At 38.2% G+C, this 23,720-nt stretch overlaps 1 protein-coding gene across 4 annotated transcripts; it reads left to right on the top strand.

Moving 5' to 3' along the window:
• The first annotated feature begins 601 nt into the window (after positions 1-601).
• Positions 602-23,194, top strand: ctdspl2b (CTD (carboxy-terminal domain, RNA polymerase II, polypeptide A) small phosphatase like 2b). Of its 4 annotated transcripts, none has more exons than XM_036584115.1 (13): positions 602-816; positions 10,556-10,740; positions 13,478-13,604; positions 13,771-13,917; positions 14,056-14,280; positions 16,724-16,817; positions 18,819-18,930; positions 19,085-19,171; positions 19,549-19,611; positions 19,728-19,807; positions 21,302-21,428; positions 21,942-22,037; positions 23,076-23,194. In XM_036584115.1, exons 2-13 carry the CDS (start codon positions 10,579-10,581, stop codon positions 23,139-23,141), a joined length of 1,386 nt encoding a protein of 461 aa, XP_036440008.1. In that variant the 5' UTR covers positions 602-816; positions 10,556-10,578; the 3' UTR covers positions 23,142-23,194. The 4 variants fall into 4 exon arrangements, with proteins under 4 accessions (XP_036440008.1, XP_036440005.1, XP_036440006.1 ...); XM_036584112.1 differs by having other exon boundaries at positions 603-816; positions 13,768-13,917; XM_036584113.1 differs by lacking the exon at positions 602-816 and adding an exon at positions 1,329-1,408 and having other exon boundaries at positions 13,768-13,917.
• Positions 23,195-23,720: the final 526 nt, after the last annotated feature.

Here is a 23,720-nt window from a genome sequence, read left to right on the forward strand (position 1 = left end):
ATTTTGTTCCCCCAGCCACCCATAGCATAGTTACGTAATAAGATTATTACCATTAGGAACCCCCCCACCCCCCCACACCCCCACACCCCGTGATTTTCTGTAGTAAACATGAACAATTGAAATTCGCCTCCTTCATTCACTACCAGTACACAGCCAAGCTTTCCTAAACCGAGCATTGCCATGACGACCGAGACGTGTCCCCCCCCTCTTCCTCACTGCAGCTCCGCCGTGTCATTTCTATTTTTGTTGTGTGTGTGTCACGGTGAAAGAGAACATTTTCTCAAACCGCTGTGTAAAAGCTTTAAATCATATTTTGCACAGACTTTGCTTTCAGACGTTTATATTTAAGAGAGACGTACAAAGACAACAGTTAATGTTAATGTAAATCGCGTAAATGTATTTCTTTTAGATATAACGTTACAGTGCCTAAATGCATATGTCTTGTAGTAACATGTACGTTACATGTGTTAAAATGTGATATTTGTAAATGTTTTAATTTGAAGCCGGGTGGTCTTGCGCTGAGCTAATATCGGCTACTGTTTTGCTGATAAAAAACATGAAGGGGGTGTGGGGGTCTGAGCGGGTGAGCGCATGCGTTGATCGCTGTTGCATCCGGGTATTCTGTGGCTGAGTGTGTGGGTTAAGGAGGCGGGAAATGGCGACCAGAGGCGCAGCGCCGAGTGGCATCAAACTGATTTGAAAACGATAACAAAAAAACACGGGAGGCCAGGGACAGCGGCTCCCCCCCGCAACAGCCACCGAGATCCGGCCCTTAACAAAGCGGCTCGCTTTCGTGGTTCCCGACGGCGGTGTTTGGTGAGTTTGTCGCTGTGTTCCTTGTGTGTGTTGTTGGCATGTGGCTCGTGTAGCGATGAAGTTCGATGCAGTTTATCGAGTCGGTTCCCTAGAGCAGTCCGTTTCGGTGAACCGAGTCATATTCAACGATTCACTAATTCACTGCTCAAGTCGACATTTTAGTGTTCGCCGTATATAATTTGTTAGTAATTCATCTTTAACATTATTATTTTCTAACTATGCTATGACAGTGACTGAGTGATGTCGCTAACCTTGCTACTATTAAATCAGGAATATAAAAACCATGGCACATAAGAGTACAGATGACCAGATACAGTTTAGCACACAAATGTTAGCTATTTCTGAGGTCTTGACTGTTTTAATATTATCGTATGCTGTTTTAAGAGTTTAAAATGTTATTCGAGTTTTGTCAGAAGTGTCCACTGGCGTTAACATTGTGCACATCATACAAAAAAAAGTTTGATTCAATTGAACGTGAATCATTTCGACCGATTCATTGAAAGGAACCGGTTCAAAAGAGCAATTCGTTCACGAGTAGGACATTGCTTTACTGAAGGCAGTAACGGTAACCGGGCTGAGCTGCTCAGACAGGGTAAGTTCTGGGTCGTGTAGCTGTAGTTTCATAGATAACGCTTCACCTACTCTGTCTACACGTTAGCCAGCTAGCTAGCTAGCTAGCAAGCTAACGACTGTTGCTACCCGGTGCGGCCCTCTCAAAATCTTTGCGCCCGCCCAGAGGAACAGGACATAGTCAGCCAGCCCCGCTGTGCTAGGGAGAAAATGGTAAGAGTGACTGTTACCATATTTGTTGGCTGTACTTGGAACCTTAGTCTTCTTTTACGGGTGATGTTAAATTGAACGCAGGAGACTCAAGTTGTTCACCAGAGCTGTCTGTAGGACCAGTGGTTGCGTTAGCAAGTAGTTTGTAAGCCAGTAAACAGCTACGAAACAGATTGCGGGCAAACTGTGCATATTTTAGGAGCTAGCTGGTTAGGTCTGCTCAGTGTCTTGGCTGGCTGAAGTAAGCTACGTTCACGAGCCTGAATCGTGTTAAAGTTGTATATTTGTAGCGAGCTAGTCAACAAGTGCTGTATCAGTAATGAAAGGAACATGCCCGTAGAGAATTGGTTAAATGTAGTTCGTAGCTAATGTAGCTAGTTAATTAAGTCGTGTGCAGGCAGCATGTCTTTCTAACGTGTTAGGGCCCCCTGAACCCGTATAGGTTCCATTGTATTTTTGCTTGTCCGCTAACTAATGTAGAGATGAGCCAGATGAACCTGGGCAAATGGTAGGTTAGCTAGCTAACCGGTCACATAGCTGTAGAGCCACATTCTGTTGACATAACATTAATGTCACTAGTAAATTGTTTGGGTTATGGAGATATTAATTTTTTTAGCCTTGCTTATCATTTCACTTTTATTTTAAGGCAGAATGCGAGCTAGCCGTGATAAAGTTGCTAGCTATCTTTCTCTTCAGGTATTTCCCGCCCACCTTGGAATTGAATGTGCTCTGCTAGCCAGCGGTTAGCCAACGCTAGCTGTCTGAGAAATTCTCTTCTGGCAAGTGGAAGCGTTGATATACCGGTCTAACAGTTAGATGCATAACGTTAATTCACTCGCAAACGAACATTTAGAAGTTGATATTACTCTCACGTTTTCCCTCATCCGTGGCTTTTTACGCAGGCAGAAAGGCCGTGTAATGCAGGGGTAACGCTCAGCTCGATGTCCAGAGTTTCCAGACACCCCTTGTAATCGTGCACTCATTGCTGATACAGGCGTTCAAGTGCACAGTTTGTATAATATCCGTTGTAAGGCACTGCCAGTGGAATGGGACACTCTGGAACTGCCACACATGAGGCTAAGGTCACCATGCTCAATGCCATGCATCAGCTAGAGGGGAATAAGGCCCCCAGCACTGGGCTGTGGAGCTGTGTTCTCTGGAGTGATGAAGCTCCATCCAGTACTTTTGGGTTGAGTTTGTGATCTAGAACAAATAATTCAACATAAGTGTCTGACCTCACTAATGATATTGTGGCCGACTGCAGTCAAATCCTCATATCAGTACTGGCCGATAATTAAAAAAGGTAAAAGTATCAGTGTTGGACAGACATTTAGATTTGGCAGATTTCAAAGTGATATTTGATTATGTATTTATTGTACTCCATAAGAGCAGCACGTTTAGACGATGCTGGACTACTGTGCTAAAATGTCTGAATTTTATTCATTTTACTGTATTTGTAACCCTACAGAAATAAATGTTTTTTTTCTTCGTAATGATGTTCCTGGTACAATTTAGTCCCACTTTTTATATTGGCATTGACAGAAAATACTGGAAATGTGCATCAGTCCACAGTTCTTGTATTGGTCCATCCCTAATTAATAACCTTTTGATTTTGGAAAAACGTTGGATGAACAAGTGTCTATAAACTTTTAGACATAGTGTTTCTCTATCAGATGCATTAACACCCTTTTTCACTCATTACACATTTTTATTTTCACTCATTACACACATACACATATATACACCAATCAGGCATAACATTATGACTTGTTTCTCAATATTGTCCTTGTTTCTACACTCATTGTCCATTTTATCAGCTCCACTTACTATATAGGTGCACTTTGTAGTTCTACTATTACAGACTGTAGTCCATCTGTTTCTCTGCATACTTTGTTAGCACCCTTTTACCCTATTCTTCAGTGGTCAGGACCCCCATGGACCCTCACAGAGCAGGTACTATTTGGGTGGATCATTCTCAGCGCTGCAGTAACACTGAAGTGGTTTGTGGTGTGTCACTGTGTGTTGCGCTGGTCTGAGTGGATCAGACACAGCAGTGCTGCTGGAGAAAATGGACAATGAGTGTAGAAACAAGGAGGTGTTCATAATGTCACAGCTTTTTGTTTTCCAGTCCCAGTTTGCACGTCACAGTTTAGCGCTTTCCCTCTCATCTCACATACTTGATTCAAGTCATCAATTATTTATCAGTGGTGTCAAGTACTAAAAAAGCAGAGGAAAATAGTAAAGTACAGTATATTATTTAGTACAGTGTAGTGTTTGAAAACTCGAGTACTTGTTTGTTAAATTGTCTTTGTTTATTCTGACAGTCTTTGTCTATTTAGTATTCTTACCATTGTCTTTTTTAAGTCACAAACATTGGTTGATATAATAAATTTATCAGCAGAGGCCTTTAGATAAATAGATGAAAGCTTGTTTCGTTTAGATCACATCATACAATCATTATAAATCATTTATGTCATAAAATCATCTCGGGCATAAACTTGCCACAGCACAAGAAACTGAATTGCTTTCCATGTGACTACTAAAACAAAAAACACAGATGCCTCAGAAAGAAATCACTGCGGGAGCTTAAATTATCTGATGACAAAGAAATGCTCAGTGCAAAATTTTTGATAAAAGGCCAGTATACTTTGGAGGATAAACAACATTTTCCCAAATCTGTAAGTGTAGTGATCCTTATCAGAGTCCTGCCATGCGTCCAATTCACACAGCCTCAGACTCAGTTCCAGCATGTAACTGCTTAAGACAGCAACATTAGCTCTTTTTTTCCTCCTTTTCTTTTCAAATTAAGTAGTTTTACAGCAGATTTTTATAAACCTGGCAGTATAAACAGCATAATTGTTTATTGCAAAAGAATTACTATCACATGTTTTTACTGCTGTATCAATAAATATAAATACAATAAATACTAGATAACACAAACACAGCATATCTCTCTCTCTCTCTCTCTCTCTATCTATCTATCTATATATGTATATGTGTGTGTGTGTGTATATATATATATATATATATATATATATATATATATATATATTGTGTGTGTGTGTGTGTGTATAATATATAATATGTATGTATGTATAATTTTTTTTTTGGTGAATCTTTGTTGTCCTGTCAATAAATACCCATTGTCATGTGTACTTATTGTTCCATATATTTATTGCCTGGTGTGTATATAAGATATATAGAGGAATGACAATAAAGATCGCTTGAATTGATCAGAGTCTCCTCTGCACCCTGTTAGTACAGTGTAGGAGCTGCTCTGCTGCTAAAACACCAAGATTATCATATTTTTTTTGTAAATTATTAAATATAGTTTAGAATACTTTAGAAAGTGGAAATTTCTATGAACTTGTGCTGCATTCACATGAGTTTAAAAAAATTGGCTTTTATATCTCTCTTGTTTTAAGAGACAGAAAGTCTATGTGGCGCACAGCCGGTGAACTGAAACATTAATTAAAGTGGAAGAATATTTGTTTTGTCAGATAGATGACTGAAAAAAAAAAACCCAAAACTTTAATAATTCTGATTTTTTTTTTAAGTTGATTTTGAGAACATGTATTCAAGTAGAAATATCAATGAGTTTTCAAAGGCTGTAAAATGCTGTTGGGGCGAGCCCTGGTGTAGGGTATTCTAGGACACTAGACCCACAAATATAAGAGCTCTGAGGAATTTCTTATGTAACTGTAATTGATAGGTTACTATTTTGTTCGTCTTTTATTTATAACCATAACTTTTATTTATTTATAGCAATAAATAGTGATGATTCTCAACATGGAAGTAGTTCTCAAGTGTGAACTGTGTTTTGTGTCTTCCTAAACAGCTGTCCTCAAATTTCTGCCTGGGTTATGGTATAGGGTGAGCCCCCCCCCACCACCTCCCCCATTTCTCAAGGGCAAAGTCTGTCAGGCAGAGTTTGTTGTGCTCTTGAGTAGCATCCAGTCATAAGTTTTTTGATCTAATTAATGTGTTTTAAGAAGTAAAAGAACCATATGGGCATCATATTTCAAAGGCTGTAATGTGTTTGGTATCATGCAATACCTGCCAATACCCAGTGCTATTTAAGTCACTGTGTTGTGGAAACAGGATGTAATGACTTTCTGAATATAGGGTGGGCGGGTGAGTGGGCCTGTTTGGGGATTTTTGTTTGTTTATTTATTCAAATAACTTTTTAACTGCAATCACGAATCAAAGAGGCCTAATGATCAGTGTATACAAAATAAATAAGTTCTTGTTTAATGCTTATCTTGATTAATTAACAGTATGTTTTTATGAGTCTTTTCTTATGTTTTGTAATGTATTTTTCCTGAAGTGTCTCTGTCCCCTAAAGGAGAATGCAAGTTAGCTTGTTGGTTTATGGGTGAGTAAAGGGAGTGAGTAATTGCAACATGATGCCCATTGTTTTAGTTATGACTATAATTCTTTGCAAAGACCAGATATATTTAACCTTGAAATATGTAGTTTACAGGATTCAACTTTTGTAGACCTCATTAACCAGTAAATAGAAAACGAGCCTGTTATGGTTGGATATTTTTGCTGCTTCAAAAGACAACCAGTTTCTCTGCCCGAGCCTGAGACACTGTTGGAGTGGGCAGGTTGGATAATATTTGTTTTTCATTAGGGGTGTAACAATACATTGTGATGCAAAATGTAACAGTAAATCTCAAGGGGATGAGTGATATCAGCTGTATTCTTGTAACTTTTTTCATGCCTTCAACTCTTTCAGCAGCTGGAGTCAGCTTCTTTTTTGCTAGCTTCTTGTTCAAATTTTACTAAATTTTACTTTAATTTCCACCTTAAATGGTGCAGCAGTAACAGTCTGGTACCTCATGCTGGTGTAACCATTGAAATAACCAGAGCCTACGCAACGGGCACAGCTACATAAGTCCTCCTGCTTCATGAACAGATTTTAAATGTACTGAAAAGGCTAATAGCACTGAAATATTTTTTGTAGTTACGCATCTTTTTATTTTCAGTCCCTGCCAAAGCCATAGGTCCTGAAGCTACTGCTGTGTAAGCTAATCTAAGATCAGTGCTTGGATGCTAACATACTAACAGAAATGAATCCTCAAAGCTTTGACAACAAACCACGTTAAATACAGCTCTACATGTTCACACTGTGAGTTTGCAGCCAAATATGTCATAGCCTAATGTACTAAAGGAAAAGTGTTTATTAGTGAAATAGATACAACGAAGCTGAAGGTTTTTGTCCTGTTCACCAGCTTCTTGTTCAGACTTTCCCGTTCCACCTTGATTGGTGCAGCAGTTACATTCTAGGACCTCAGGTGAAATATGGCTCACATGGTTTGTCACTAATCAGCTCTCAGGATTGACTAAATTATAGAAATATCAGTTGATATTGAGTTGATGTTGACTAAGAGACTTAGGTCGCATGTTGACTGACTTGATTGATTAAAATAATGATTAAATTAGGACTTCAGGTTTACTTTTATATGACACAATGCCAAAATAAAGCAACTCAAAAAAAAAGTCTTTGTTAAAGACTGGAAACTCATCTTACACCCCAGAGACTCGACTTGGACTTGAATTGACTTGTAAACCTCTGAAACACACTCACTCACACGTTTAGCAGTCTGAAGTTTCTTATAGTATGGCTTTGTGTACGTTGTTAAAAGAAAAGGAACAGCCATGAACCCACACCAGCAGAATCTCAAGAATGCACGTGTTTGCAGCCACTTTCACATTTTATTTTGAAACAGTTTATTACCAAAAATATTAAGTAATTAAGTATTTTAATTCAAGATTTTCCTGTCAGGTAAAGTTAACAGAGAAAGTAAATCTAAGCTGTTTGTCTAACAAAAAAGCATTGTGCTAAGTATTTTAGATGTTACCCAACCCAAATAAAAAGTAGTTGTTTTGTTATTGATATGATAAATATTTGTAAATGTGTGACAATTCACTTGGTCTGGTGATTTGTTGGAAAGGGAATAAAAAAAGGCAAAAAAAAGTGATCTCCTTGGCTCTGCATTTCAAGTGGTCAGAATATGAATCGCTTTGTGTTGTAATGTGTTTTAGCTAGGGCCACCAGACAATAAGCAACCTCTGATGATCCCAACTCTCAGCCTTCACTCACAGGGTCATACAACACACTCTCATTTTTAGCTATGTTTAGAGAAGATCACCACGACTCGAATGCTGTAGTGTTAGTTTTGGTTTAGCTCTTGAAAGAAAATACTTTTGAGGATATTTTTGGTTGAGTATTAGAAGTTTTTGACCACAAAACCCCTGCCGTTGGTTTGTGAATAACACCTCCTCCACACTGCCTTTTTATGACATCTGTAGTCATTCAAAAGCAGCTCTCTAGCAAAGATTGCTCATGCTTTTTCAAAGGCACTAGATGCAGGTAGATTTCCAGGATGATTTTTGGTACATAGGCCTGCATACACTTCACAACTTCAGACTGTATCTCTTGTGAACCCACGCAAATGCTTAGCAGTTTAACGTTTCTAGGGTCTTATGATGGGAAGTTTTTTTTGGGGGGGGTTTATCCTCTTAGAATCTGACAGCCTCTGTTTAGTGAATAAGAGCAGTTGTAGGTGTGTCTCATGCTTTTATGAGTGCTTCACACACTGTTCAGAAACTTGTCGTGTGATTGAGTTTCGTTTCGTTTGTGGTGGAAGCTGTGGATAGGGGGACGGTACAGTCAAGGCTGACTTTGGCAGGCAACTGGACAGGACTTGGACATGTTGGAACACATTTTATGTAACAGTGCTGGAGTGGGGAGCATAAGCAGAAAGCTTTTCAGAGTGTTTTTTCCTCTTTCTTTCTTTTCTATATATATATATATATATATATATATATATATATAAAATATACTTGAAATGAATACTCATACTCATGGAAATTAGTACTTTGTGTTTTTGACACCCAACAAAGAAAAACCTCTCCAATTGGATTACAGAACCAACAACAGCAATGCTGTTTCACAACCTGTTGAATCTGCATAGTTGCAGGCCTTTTTAGACTATTTCTGATTAATCGAACACTCTAACAATCATTTTCATGTTTGTTAGAAATCTGAAACCTGAATTAAAAATATCTTACCCTATATATTAAACAGCTTTTGTTTGCATTGATGTTGTTTTTATTTCTCTATTAGAAAACTTTTTTTTTTCCCCCTTTTGCTTTACCATCTATTAACAAACTTTAACTCATGCTACTGTTATATGCTACCTTGTCTGCTACGGAGTTATTTTTGGTAGTGGTAGTTGAAGTAGTATTATCTCTCTAAGTACATTTACTAATTCTTCTGGACACATAATCAGTGATGTTCCTCAAAGCATTTTTTTCCTTCTGTTATTATTCAGAACACAGTGAAAGTGTGTAAGTTGAGGCTTAATCCTTGTGAAATAAAACAGAATAAAGATGCAGTTTAGTAAATGTTGTGATTGTAATTTGTCATCTTTAATTTGGCCACGAAGCTGTGATTAGTTTAGTAAGAATGGAGCGGAAGTGTCAGTATCACTTTACCGTCCAGTGCCATGGTCTCTACTTTACCATCCAATGCCATGGTCTCTAACTGCCTCTTGGGGCTGTTACTGCAGCAACTTGGTTATTTTAACTGGGCACAAGTCTGTCCGTAAGTTGTAGTGACTTGTTGTTGAACCTGAATGAATTATGGTTAGAAAATCATGCTGTCCCGGGTTGTACAACTTTATGACGTTAGCTTATTGGTGAAACATCACAAAGTTATGTAAGAATACATCAGTATCACAGTACTGGCATTATTGCCTCTAAGTGCTTGAGTGCCAGGTCAGGCTGTGTGTCAGTGTTGGTGTGTTTCTAATTGTTCATTTTGAGCTGGACCTTGAAGTTGTGAGTGTGTTGTTGATAGAGCGCTAGGCTATAATTAATGTTGCTGTCCTTTCGCAATTGTGCTGGAGGAAATGGTGTCTTGAATGCATCCAGATGTCTTTAGCCACACATCTTGGCTGAAGTGATGTCCTCTCAAGCTCTGAACGCTGTGACTCCTTTAAATACATCAAAGAAAGTATGAGTCATTTACTCACTGTGTGTGCATGAGAGAGAGAGAGCGACAGGGAGAGAACAATCTAGATAGTAATGCCATGTTCAAGAGCATTGTGAATGTCTTTTGTCGTCAGCTTGCGTTGATGCATTCTCTAGATCACACTTGCAGTAGTCCTAAGTCCATGTGCATTAGGAATTAATGCCAGTGTGGACTAATAACGTGATGGTCATTATTAATAGTCATCATTAGGAGAATAACATTGCACTCAGTTCATGATTTGATTCATGATGCTGGGTTCACGATTTGCTGTTCTCACAGTATTTTTGGCCTTGATGACTGTAATCATGTTGTTGCACAATGTTCTAATTCTAATTAGAGCTGGGAGGCAGCAGAACTGCTGGAGTGAGTTTTGATTAGTGCTGATTGTTTGCAAACTTTGCTGTTGAAACACTGCAGTTATTTTGCATACATGCAAACTCATCACCTTTTGGTTAAATTTCACTGTTTTCAGTGATGAATATGCCATTTGTGTTAATCGTTTAGATTTGAAGTTTTTAATTTGGAAAACGTTCGCGTCTTTTACCAGCAATTCTAAGGGAGATTGCTTCTTTAGTGACTTGTGGTCACTATTTACTCTACTCACACATATAGCATTTAATTTTATAGGAAAGTTAGAACTAAAATGTGGCCATGTTTCTTCAACAGTAAAGTTGGTTTCGTTTTCACATATTTGGATTTCTATTTTAATTGCTTTCACAGTGGGTGAAAAAAGTTCATGTTCACTTTTACAAGCCAAAGCAGCAATAGATGGCAATATAAATTAAGAACGCATATACTTTCACAAAACACAGATCCGACATACAATGAAAAAACAAATAATGTTGAATTACATGAAAAAAGAATTGACTGTCTATAGTGTGTAGAGCTGACTGCCTTTGTTCTGTCTTTTCTCAGTCTTACATGTGACTGTTAACAATATGAGGCTGAGAATGCGCAAGGCATCTCAGCGGCCGAACACCGCCCACGCCCCTCAACCGGCCCGGACCAAACGCAGACACCCAAACGAGGAAGAGTGCACCGTCCGAGGAAAGGGCCTTCTGTCCACCCTCAAGAACTTCATCCATAACGATGCCTTAAAGGTAAAAACCAGCAGCTCTTTCCTTTCCTCTGTAGGCTGAAGATTCCTGTGAGTCGTTAAATATTGTATGGTCTTATTATTATTATTATTGTTGTTGTTGTTGTTGTTGTTAATGTTGTTAATATTATTATTATTATTAATAGTTTTAATGTTCGTTTTTTTTTTTTGTTTTTTTTTTTAAGAGGTAGACAGTTTATTGGGCCATGTTCAAGGGGAATTTCACTGTTTCTAAAATTCAGTTTTCTAAAATTTTGCATGAATTAATCCTTGTGACTTTCAGTCTGTGGAATTCCCTTTCACGAAACAAGCATAGGTGCTTAATCTTGATATACTCATCACTCATCAGCTCAGAAAACAGCTTCTTTAAATTTGGAGGACAAACAGAAAACACAAAAATCACAGTGTTTAGCAGAGTTTACAGAAGAAGTAAAAAGCTTCATTTCTGTGCTTGTTTTAATTGTGGTAGATTATATGTATGATATGAAGAGTCTTGATCTGTGTCCTATGACTCCTCAGACTGGTTTATTTTTTTCCAAATGTTCAACTGAATTGGTTTAATGTAAGTCACAAGAATTCCGATCTTCACTTAAACTGTGTGTCCAAAAGTATCCAGACACCAGATCACTGTCATTTATTTTCTGAATTAAATGCAACGGAGAGCATACTAGCTGGTTAGCAATGTGGAGCGGTAAGAAATTTACTCAGACTGCACTGAAAGAATAAGGCCAATATTATCGCCTCAACAGATTGAGCTCTACAACAGTTAGGAATGGAGTCTTAACAGCAATATCTAATGTGCTTCATTAGTGTGGGTGAAGACCTCTCAGTGTGGGTGAAGACCTCCGTTCACTGGAAGAGTCCAGTATTTATCAAATAGATCATACATTTTTAAAAATGTATCAAATTTTGTCACATATTCATTGCAGTCCTAAAATAAAACTTAGTAATAAAACTTTATGTAGTGCAGTGTTAGTCCAGGACTGGTTTTGTTCCAGAACACTATTACACCAGTGTCTCTCTCTTCTACCCTATGCCCTCCTCTCCCTCCTCCTCAGTATCAGTCTTGATTTAGCACCATGTCTGGATTTGAGATGTAAATTCAGGGTTTGTCAGGACCTGGTGTCGTATTCTCCCAGAAACGCATGGAGGAATGCTGTTGCTTGTCTGAGGAGTGCAGTAGTGGTCTAATTTTAGCTGTGGTTCCACACTGCTTGCATAATCACACTAGGTATGGTTGGTTTAAACAAGCTTGCAGCTGGCTGTGCGTATACTAGGGCTTTTGCAGGGGTGTAGGGTTCTGTGGGAATTGTTTTAGTCCCATCTGTTTATACTGAGTGGAAAACGGGCTTTGAAAGCCTGTAGAAATAGTCCACATGCTGTCCATAATGTAATCAGTTTTTAATATGAAGTGTATTTGGAAGAAGGTAGCCTACCCAAGTGCTCTTTGGCTCTTCGGGGGAGCTAGCATTCATTCAGAGGTCATGTGTCGTGTGTCATGGTAACTTTGAGTTAGCAAAGTACCTGTGGTAAAAGATATTTGTGAAAACAGCAGTCACAAATCTAAAAATGACACTTCTCAAACCAGAGTAGATGAATAGTACATTTGTTATTTTGGTATATAATACGCATACCACAAAACACACCAGATGAACAACAGACACTTTCAGTGTTTACCATAAAATTTGTTTTGAAATAGTAACAATAATAATAATAATGGATAAATAAAATAAATTGTAAATTAAATTATTTTTGTACTAATGTTTACCTTACTGCTTAAAAAAAAACGCACTAATGAAAAGTAAAGTTGGATCTTTTGTAGGTGTGGTTCACTCTGGGATGACTGTCGGAGCATGGAGAAAAGGCTGTGGATTGAACTTCACGTGTAATTAGAAAGGCAGCAGCATAGGCAGTGTGTGGGCTACAGAGAAGTGTGTGTTTGGCTGTATGCGCACTCGGCCATGGATAGCTGTTTCGTTAGCAGGATTCAGACTCCTGTCCTAGCAAGAGTTTGTGATTCTTTAAGTAGTCTTTCCACTTTCAAGGCCATTTTCAACAGCAAATAATATCACTTTAGAAAAATTGGTGTAAAACATTTATGAGGTTCCTCATCCAAGCCCCTGAAATCTGTAGAATGTTGTTGAACCACGGTTTGTTTAATCAGCATTTCTTGGCACTTACTTAGAAGCTCATATTGAACACTTGACTAATGAGCCAACTGTAATTTTACCCTTATTAGTAGTACAAGTGTAAGTAATACCATTTATGCGATGGCCACTACAATAGCCATTACATTAACATGTAGACTGAGATGTACAGTCTGACAATGACGAATGAAATGAAACTGACAGTTTTCTATGTACTTGAAAATTCTGCTGAATTATTGCCACAGTAAAAAATAAATAAAAAAATTATAATTTATAAAAACATTCAAGTATTCAGACCTTGGATATTTACAAGGTTTATGTTATGATCTATTTAAACCAAATGCTTTTATACAGATAGTAGTAAGCTAAATATATATATACAAAATAATAATTTATAGTTTTCTTTTGTACGATGGCTTGCACTTAGATTTCTTTTAAAGTGACGAAAGATTTAGATTTTTAAAATAAAAAAAAAACAAACTTTTATTCAAAAAAATGCTGTCCCACATTTTCATGACGCTAGCACAACACAGAGTTTTAGTCCTTGTACTTGACTGCAGTTTTGAAGTCCTTGTCTACCTATGTTTTGCTCAGGTGGAGCAGGAGAACCCAACCAAGAGAAGTCGTTTGACCTGTGACCTCATCACCTCCACCCCATCCAGTGCCATCCCATCCAGAAAGAGCGTCAGCCGGGTCCGCAGGAGGTGCTCCATCGATGGTGGTGAGTTGTGAACACTCACTGTTTGAGAACTGGTTCTGTTCAGTGCACAAACACAGACTGGTACTGCCATTAAAAGTGATAGATTAGCATAAAATTTGTTTCTTTACTTTTGCACTTGAGCTACAAGGCTAATGCAGCTAACAAGTAAAACGCTGACCCACAGAAGCCAGGAACCATGACACGAGTAAGCCGGTAAAGCCTAATGGGAAGTTTGAAGAGGCTGGGGATGCAATGAGCAGTCCTCCCCGCACCACTTTGCTGGGGACTATCTTTTCTCCCGTCTTCAACTATTTCTCACCAGCAAACAAAAACGGTGAGCCTTCAAGCCTGCATCCATTCTAAACTATGAACAGTTGGTTGTATTTAGCTATACTCACAGTTTAGACTAGCTTTCAGTGTCTTGTCTTTTAGTGGGGGAAACAATTAAAATCTCTGTCTGTCTCTCTGTTAGTTGTGTCTGGTTCAGACTCACCGGGCCAGGCCGTGGAAGCGGAGGAGATAGTAAAACAGCTAGATATGGAACAGGTGGAGGAGACTCCCACCAGCACTGCCACATATGTTCCGCTGTGCCCCACTGCAATGCCCTCCGCAGCCATGAGACTCCCGCCCCCCAGCTACACACAGACAGAAGAGGAAGAGGAGGAAGTGGCTCATGCTGATCTACCACCCCTCACAGGTAGAGAAGAATGTCTTGATGCTGTTTTGCTGAAGACCTTGACTGTGTCTGTAATCGCTCACTACTTCTATATGTAGTGATTCACTACATAGGAAATATGAATTTGGGCATTGGCTGTCCCTGGAGATGGGATCACTGGGACACAGATGGCTCAATTACATGTGACACTACCAGCAACATCGACTGGGAAGCTTACTCACTGTGCTGTGCTTTAGCCATACTGTTGATTGTAGAATGAATATTCAGTCATTTCATGAAGACCTATCATTTTGTTTACACTGACACCAGATACAACCATGTGCCATTAACGTACAGCAGTGTTTAATTAAAAAAAGCCTCCCTTCAGGTGATTAATACCACTAGGATAAAATACTGATTCTGCTTTGCAAGTGTCAAGCTAACCGTGGTTCACCTTAACAATTCATAGCAGCTGTAGCTAAAACACAGTCAGCTGATAATTGAATAAACTTGATATCTGATGCTTCCTCTAAAGATTTAAGATTAAAATCTGTAACAGAATATTTCCAAACAGGCCTAGTTAGCCTTTCAGCTATAGCCTGTTAGCAGCAGGATACTTTAATGTGTAATACTTGTGAAATACGTTGTATTACGCTAAATATAGTATAAGTATTTTGTAGGTAGTAGTCTTGCTAGACCAAAATTATTTATTGTTGGTAGTATTTTTTTCAGTTTTCAGTTGTTTTTTTTTTTTTTCTTTTTTTTGTCCAGGTGAAGAGGCAACTGAGGTAACCTACAGTATTCGTCCTCCATTTTAAAACTTTTTGAAAGTTGAGCTGCAGGTGTGATGCTATTTCCGTTCAGGGAGCATAGTGAACAGTCGATGCTCACTGGTTTTTATGGTGCATGGAACGAAATTTTGACAGTGAAACACCCTAGAAAATGGCTGGTTCCCTGGGCAGAATCCTAACTACTGAACTAGCGAGCTCATTGAGACCCACCCCTTGTCTGCTGGAACAGCACAGGACTAAGGTTGGGCGATACGGCAAAAACATATCTTAAGTAATAAAATTAATTAGTAAAATTAGAGTGGCATAACATCCAGTCTACTGCATATAACCATGCAATTTATGCAGTTGCTCTTCACTGGTAGTTGTGTATTAAGTGCTGTCAAGTAGGTTCTGACAACCATATAGATGGTGTTTTTCCAGAATATCTTGTCTTCTGTTTGGGTCTTCAGGCTTCCTAATGGTTTGTTTATGATTCCTCTGATTGTATCCATCCATCTTGTTGCTGGCTGTCCTCTTCTTCTTTCACCTTCAACTGTTCCAAGTATAATTGTCTTTTCAACAGAATTGGTTCTTTTCATACTGTCCAAAATAAGATTGCTTCAGTTTGATTATCCGGGCTTTGAGTGAGAGATGAGGCTTGATCTGGTCAATGATCCATTTGTTTGGACTTAAGCGTATCAATTTTTCATGTACTGCCTTTTAAATTGTCCAGCTTTCACATCCATAAAAAAACACAGAAAAGACCATAGCCTGGACAATTCTGATCTTTGTAGACAAATCATTACATTTGAAGCTCTGTCATCTTTATTCTGCTAAGTGCCAAGCTGTGTTGTATTTTTTGACTGCTGGATCCTTTGTTGTTTATCATTGGTCCAAGTAAGCCAAAGCTGTCAGTTGTTAACTTAGCAGTTTTTCCCATTGTCATAACCTTTTGTTTTTGTCATATTGAGCTGAATACCCACCTTTTCACTCTGTTCTTTAACTGTCCTTATAAAGGCCTTCAGGTCTCGCTGACTTTTCGCTGTGTATGCTGTCGTCCATGTATCGATAGTAATTGATGTTTCTTCCAGCAATCTTGAATCTTTGGTCATCTTCCTCCAGTCTTGGAACAAGTATGGTGATGGAATGCAGTCTTTTGCATACTCCTTTGCCAAGGTTGTTCATTTTCTGTCATGACGTGGAAACTGAATGCACCACGTTGTGCATGTGTTGGACTTTCATAAACTTAGTCTTCAGCATAAAATACAGAAAACTGAGAAATGCAGAATGAAAAAAAACATTAAGTAAAACAAACAAAAAATTCTACAAACTACACTTCTTTCTTGAATTACTTTTGCTTTTTCAGTTATCCAACTTGCATCTGCGATGATATCTTTTATTCCTGTTCTTTTTCTAAATCCTGCATGCATGTCTGATATAAGGGACATTTAAATGTTATTTCTAGGCTCTCTACAATTGGTTCAGATCTGATATGCTGTTGTTCAGTGCTCTAGAAGTACTGTCAATACCCATGGTATACTCAGAGAAAACATATTGGGGTGTAATTTGTGAAGTTAAGGGTAATACAGTCATACTGCATTCCCCTAATCTTGCTAAGTCATGTTTACTATCTAGTAGAAGTTTTATTACTTCATCACACATTTTATGAAATAAAAAAAAAATACACACACTTTCTCTCCATTTTTCTGTCTTAGCCCCTGGATCACCACCAGGCGCTGGGTATGTGGAGGTCCCTGCCAGTGTTCCTATTGATGCCTCATGTGAAGAGGATTGGGAGGTGTTTGACCCGTGAGTACAACTGCACTAGACACTGCCTGTGCTTTGTGTCAGTATTTGTTTTGCCATCTGTCTTGAGTTTAAGCAATTATTGTCAAGTTAGTCACTAGTATTGTATTACATCAAAATCCCGAGGCACAATATCTTTTTCACTAGGGCTGTCCCCCCGTCTGAATTTCCGAAAGCCTGGTTACGCCTGTGCTGAAAGCATATCCGTGGCTTCATCCGCTGTAAAATCCAAATCTCCAGGCTAGCTGCTTTCCTTGCAGAAAGATGCGGCGAGTACAGCATGGCTTTACTCCGTCTTTCAGGCCCGCTAACCTCTCTTAGACTATGATTGGACTGCAGGAAAATCGGATTTGTTTCTCAAATCAGATTTTTTGAGACGACTGTCCACACAGATCAGATTTGTGTGTCCAGACATCACCAGCCTGTCTGTATGGGTTACTGGGGTAATGATGTAGGCGTCAGTCACTGCATAGCTACGCTGGATGCAGGAGAGATGGAGGTGCGTCACCTCTACAGAATTCACTGGCATAAGCATGAATCTTTGGTGCTCTTCTCGAATTCCAGCACTTCCGAAATCCTAATCCCAAAATTAAAAACCGACTAGTTGAATATTCGAGTCCAGTCCTAGACTTCACCCACGTGACTAACAGCCAATAGCTTATCAGAGCTGCATGATTAATGGTGAGTTAATCAAGATTGTGACTTGCTGCAGTTAATTAGTTCTTAATTTGACCATGTGACCCTGGCTTTGTATTCAGAACTATTTATAGTCAGTTTAAAGCTGTTTGTGTTTTTGTTTTTTTGTTTTTGATTAAAATTGCATGAAGTAGCATTACTGAGTCAGGAGGGGGGAAAACATGCCAAAATATGGTGTGTTTGCGCTGTAAAGCCTGAGGTAATAATTTAAAAAAGTTAGAGGTGGCAAGTCCAGCTTGATGTTTTAGGTCTCTCATGCAAAATCAACATCATACTGATATGATGACCATAGTAGGTCATTCACTTACATCATCGGAAGACACGTCCTTCACCAAGTTTTGACTGAGTTGTCTTTGAATACTCTTTCAACACACTTGCAATCATCTAACCATCCACTTGAAAAGGGATCCGAAACACAAGCAACGCTACAAAATGATTTTTCATGTGTTGTGCTCAGTTACACATTTGCACCAGAGAGATCTCCAAATCCTCAAATCTCCAGAACTCATCAAAAATACTGAGTAGACTATAAGTGTTTGATCAGCCTCAAATCATGAGTGTGGGATTTTTCCTTCTTTTTTTTTTTCTTTTTTTTTCTGTAATCATTGAGTAATCACCATCTAGATATTTTGTCACACACCGACATTCATTTTTTAAAAAAAAACTCTCATCCCATCTTTTCTTTCAGTATCCCATCTTTTCTTTTAGCATAACTAGGTATGGGGTGAGTAATGTAAATGATCTAATTGTTTATTTTTTGCAATGATAATTGTATTCTCCATCGGCAACATGTAAGACTGTTAACTTGCAGTGTTGTTCCACATTTGTTTGTTTGCGAACTGGCACCCTTCTTCTGGACAGGGTTGTTCCTTTTCACACACTACTGGAGAGTTCTCAAGTATCAGAAATTTCTTAGTTTCATCTGAATGTGCCTCTGCATTCTTCATTTTAATCTATATTGTATGTATGTATGCATGTATGTGTGTAGTTTCTTGGTGATGTATTTGTATAGCCTATAATTAAGTGCGGTCTTTTCTCTTTTAGAACTAACCATAGATGGCAATAATTGTACAAAGGGAATAGTTAAATAAAGGCGAATCAATAAAAAATCATGAGTATTTTTTGTGATATATTTTTGGCACGTATTTAAATTACTAGTGTTGGGTAAAATGTATTCTGATCCATAGGAAAAATATAACCCACTATGACTTGCTCTCTGTAGTTATGTGAAGCAGATATACCAGGTATCCCCTGGCTGGAGTATGTTATTTTGGAGTATATTAAGTATTTTGGTGATTTGCTCTGTAGGTATTTCTTCATCAAGCATGTTCCTCCACTGACTGAAGAGCAGCTAACCCGAAAACCTGCTCTCCCTTTAAAGACGCGCAGCACACCGGAGTTCTCTCTCGTCCTAGATCTGGTAAGTGCTCATCTGTAAGTTAATTATGAATAAACATCCATAAAAATACATACTCTGCTATTCTATTTTGGGCTCAGAGCCATAATCATTCACCTTATTTAAATATGATTTGTTTTACACTATAATTGCGACTCTCTTGTTTGTTTCTCTAAAGGATGAAACTCTAGTCCATTGCAGCTTGAACGAGCTGGAAGATGCAGCACTGACTTTTCCTGTACTTTTCCAAGATGTCATATACCAGGTGGGTGCAGCGGACGTGATGGGGAGATTGATTAGCTGATGAGAATTTCCAGAGTAGAAGCAGTACAGGGACAAAGCTGTAAGTCAGCTCCTCTGCTTGTATGTGAATACAGTGAGTACAGTTTGACTCCACAAGAGGGAGCCAAAGCATCACTGTGAAAGTGAAGCTTAGGAAGCTGCAGTCAAAATCAAGTCAAGAGTGAGATCCGGTTAGGATTCATTACACTTTTATATTGTCGGCTGTTTTATGTGTTCCTCTTTGTTAACGGCTGGGTCAGATAACCAGACAGATTTTTTCCTTTTCCTAGTGGAAATTGTTGCACACATGTATAGAAGCTAATTATATGATTCTCTTTTTCTTCCCTCCCAACCGCTCAGGTTTATGTACGATTGAGGCCATTCTTCAGAGAATTTCTCGAACGTATGTCTCAAATTTATGAGGTAACTGTCAGTCTTGCTCCCTTATTCAGTGCTTGGTTATTAAATTGCTAAAACATTTAATATGTTCAAAGGATACATATGGTCCTCATAGGATATCTTTTTTTCCCCCCTTATAGATCATTCTTTTTACTGCCTCAAAGAAAGTTTACGCAGATAAGTTGCTGAACATTCTCGATCCGAAGAAACAGTTGGTCAGGTTGGTGGAGTTCTTCTTTTCTTCTTGTCTCTCATCTGTTCGGTGTTATTTCCAAAAGCATGTGTATTGATAGTATGTGCAAAACCCAGAATCAGCATCGACATAATGTGTATGAGCATCACATCTTCCCGATCAAGATGTGAAGAAAAATTCAGTTTGATCAGAGATGTTGATCCTTACCAAACCAATAACTTATAACTTATCTCTGAGTCCTGGTTATGCCCAAAATAACATCCAGACATGTATATTTACCTTTTAAATACTGAATTAGCCTACACATCGCAGAAGCTGAAAGCATACAAATCTGTTAGTATCTGCAGAAGGAGCAGCGATATTGTCTTTTGTACGATCAACATCAGCATCAAACATTGTTGTGATCACAAAAGTAAGTAATAGCTACCTGTCTGCATTCGATGGGGTTAACCAGTGTTAGCTTAATTCTGGGATTCTCTCAACTGCATTCATTGTCTAGCTAAAGCATAAGAAATCTAGCCATTAATAGTTAGATTATGTAAGTCAGTTGTCAACCAGTGTCACTCGAAAATGATCAAAACTACAGAATTAATTCATGTCATTTTTGTGACAATATAATGAGAAAATGTAATGTAAATTTTGTAATATTTGTGACAGTAATGAGAATAAATGGAGCAAGCTTAAGGGTGATGGCTAGAAGTTTTTCCTGTTTATTCTTGCTATGCAAAGATTTCTCCTTTGCTGGCTCAGCTCTACAGCCTCTTTCTCATCAAGATATTAGACAGCCAGGATGCTGTAAAAGCTTACCGTGTTATTTTCTCTTACTGTTGTTACTACAGTCGTGAACCATGCAGCACAGCAGGGCGATATTTTATCTGTCAGGATGCTTTATTAAGTAGCCACTGTCATCGCTGTGTTCACCAACAATATGGCAGCAGCGTGCAACATCAGTTGAGGACTGTACATAGTTTGAGTTGTGGGTACTTTTGCCAAAGAGTAATTTGTCTTGTTTGTTGATGTAACTGAGAAATTTTCCTAAAAACACCAGTTGTTTTCATTTCAATCCCAGTACTGAACATCCATATTCTAGAAAACTCTTATTGCTGTTAGCTGTATGTTACTGTTTGGTAACTGCTTGTTTTATTGAGGTATGAACAATACTGTTTTGCGGTGCTGGCCCAAGTGCAACTTATTTTCTTTATACCCAAATAAACACTAACATGCTATCTCTTTTGATCAGACTTTGGACTCCTTTAGCCTTAAAGTATTAGTTAGTAATGGAATCCTGCCTTTGGGCTTCCGTGCTAGTTGCTGGGTTGCTCTAGTGGCTTTGATTACAGTGCAGGGTTAGGTTTGGGTTAGAGGGGGTGTTGGGCGCCACCACATAGAGAATCTAGGTGATCTTCAGGTGTCAACTCTTTGGTTTGTCTGCATTATTTATTCTCGTCCTGGTGTCATTGTTGCAACTGAATCGTTTCTTTCCCCTCTCTTTTTGTCTGTGCGTGTCCAACTTGATTTTAGGCATAGGTTATTTCGGGAACATTGTGTCTGTGTACAAGGGAATTACATCAAGGATCTGAATATTCTTGGGAGAGACCTGTCAAAGACCATCATTATTGACAACTCACCGCAAGCCTTTGCTTATCAGGTGAGAAAGTTAATGGGGAGAAAACTTTCCACTCACTCAACAGTTCAGCTCATTGTATTCTAAGTTAAAACCTGTTTTTGGCCCTATGCAAGAAATACATTGGAATTCTAACTGGTCCAGCATTTTACATATAAAGAAATATTTATAGAGAATGATTTCTTTATAAATCATTAAATAAGAGTGCATGTTGCCTAATTGTTCTGAAACAAAATCCAGGTGTAACAATAACTGTGTGACTATTCAGTAGGGATGTAAAAATGATCTAAATGTGAAGATTCAGTTGCAGCAGTGTTAGAATGTTAGAACTGATTATCTTCAATTCTAACCAAATAATGTTTTATAACGTATGCACTAACGCTTTTTGAACATCACTCTTTCTTTTTGGTTGGAAACATTAGGACACACTTTTCCGTGAGGCAACAAACTGCAGAAAGTTTTTGCTTATTACTTTTCAGTGGGCTACATTATTTTGTCAAAACTAACCACATTTATCATCGTGTCTGTTAATCTCAGCTGTCCAATGGCATACCAATTGAGAGCTGGTTTGTGGACAAGAACGACAACGAGCTTCTCAAGCTGGTTCCTTTCCTGGAGAAGCTGGTTGAGTTGGTATGTCAGTTCCTATTGACTTCTTTATTATGTTTGTCACACATCTTTATAGAGAGTGTAGTGTGTAACACAAGCTGCAGCAAATATTCTAAAAATAAAATATAATTAAAATATCTAAAAACAGAAATGCAATCAAAATAACTAGAACCTGTTTTTATGAAAGCACACGGTTCAGCGTATCAGTTTTTATCAGGCTGACAGGAAAGAGCAAGTCACCAGTAGCACACAGTAGCAATGCGTCTAAAGAGAGCAAGATAATCTCAGATAAAGTCACGCAAAACAGCGATACATTATTAGCCTTCTTCGTATCGGTCATGTCTTCCGTTCTCATTAAAGCCATGGTAATATCCCAGCAGTAGTTTGAGGTAGGGCTGTTTGAAACTCTGTTCCTTACTTCCTGTTTTAATTTGAGTTTTCTAATTTGAGGTGATAATGACAAAGTTAAACTTGGTTTTCCTATTAGCCTGCATCTTTTTCATGTTGTGTGTTTTTGTTTTTTTTTTTATTTTATTATTCCACCTTATATTCTAGAACATGCACCATCTAAACAGAAAATATGAATAAGAAGCTGTCTTCAGCTTCAGGTGATAATGTCTTAATCTCCCAGCACAGTCCTAATGCTTCTCCTACTGCTATCATGCTCTCAGCTATATTAATGAAAGAATAAACAAGAATAAGTAAGAGCGTTCTGGCTAGCAAGCTGGTCATCTAGTGCAGAAAGAAACAAAAGCAGTTTTTAAGTGCCTTAAAAAAAACGTGGTCATAAAGACCAAAACGCTGTTTTCTCTGCTATTACAAATGGTTAATGTTAAATGGTTTTTCCATTTAATCATTAAAGTGAAACGTGTTTTAGATGTCATTATTGGATAGATTATTTTAAAGTGAGAATATTCAATACTCGAAGCTCAACATATTTCATTTTCAATATATTTTCAAATAAGTACTTGATATTGATGCAGAAGGTTGGAAAACAGCCATTAACTATAACTTGGTTATACTATTATATTGAGTGCATTGTGTTATGTTCTTCACCTCCAGAATGAGGATGTGCGACCACATGTTCGTGACCGCTTTCGTCTGCATGACCTGCTGCCTCCTGACTGAGACACAAGTGTGGACTTCTGCACTTGGACATGAAGTAATAAAGACAGAAAAGGCAAAACAAAAACCCTTTTTAACAACATCATTGCCATTACTTTCTTGTTTTTTTTTTTTTCCTTGTTTTTTCCATATTTCCTCCATCCCTTCAGTCATAACAAGAAAAAAAAGAAGAGATTTTTGAAGCAACATTTGAAAATAGAATTTATGAACTCGTATGAATAGATGTATAAATGTAACTGCTTTACATGTGTAAGACCAAGAACTCTCCTTCCTCTGGGACTCACCACTAGAAGAATTATTTCTTCTTTTTGTGCGAATGGATTGATTGTATCCTGTTTTTTCAGTCATTTGAGCCCTCATGAAGTGAATGTGCAAAACGTAGCTGAGAAGAGGAGGATCCATTTTTGTTTTCTTTGGTGCTTCGACAGAACTTTTTAACATTCTTTCGCTATTAGACCAACTTCAAAAGGAATGGCCAGTAAAAAAAAAAAAAATGCTTGTGGGTGATGATCGAGATTATGTCTGTGGGTTTGTTTTAAATGTCTCCCTCTGCCTAATCTCATTATGCATTCCTCAACATTG

Source organism: Colossoma macropomum, unplaced genomic scaffold (assembly GCF_904425465.1).
Source record: "Colossoma macropomum unplaced genomic scaffold, Colossoma_macropomum, whole genome shotgun sequence".
In the NCBI taxonomy this organism is placed as follows: domain Eukaryota; kingdom Metazoa; phylum Chordata; class Actinopteri; order Characiformes; family Serrasalmidae; genus Colossoma; species Colossoma macropomum.

Coding starts and splice junctions, on each gene's coding strand:
- ctdspl2b (XM_036584112.1), top strand. CDS start 10,579: ATGAGGCTGAGAATGCGCAAGGCATCTCAGCGGCCGAACACCGCCCAC. Junction 13,605..13,767: donor GAGGTGCTCCATCGATGGTG/GTGAGTTGTGAA, acceptor GCTGACCCACAG/AAGCCAGGAACCATGACACG. Junction 16,818..18,818: donor GATTGGGAGGTGTTTGACCC/GTGAGTACAACT, acceptor TTTGCTCTGTAG/GTATTTCTTCATCAAGCATG.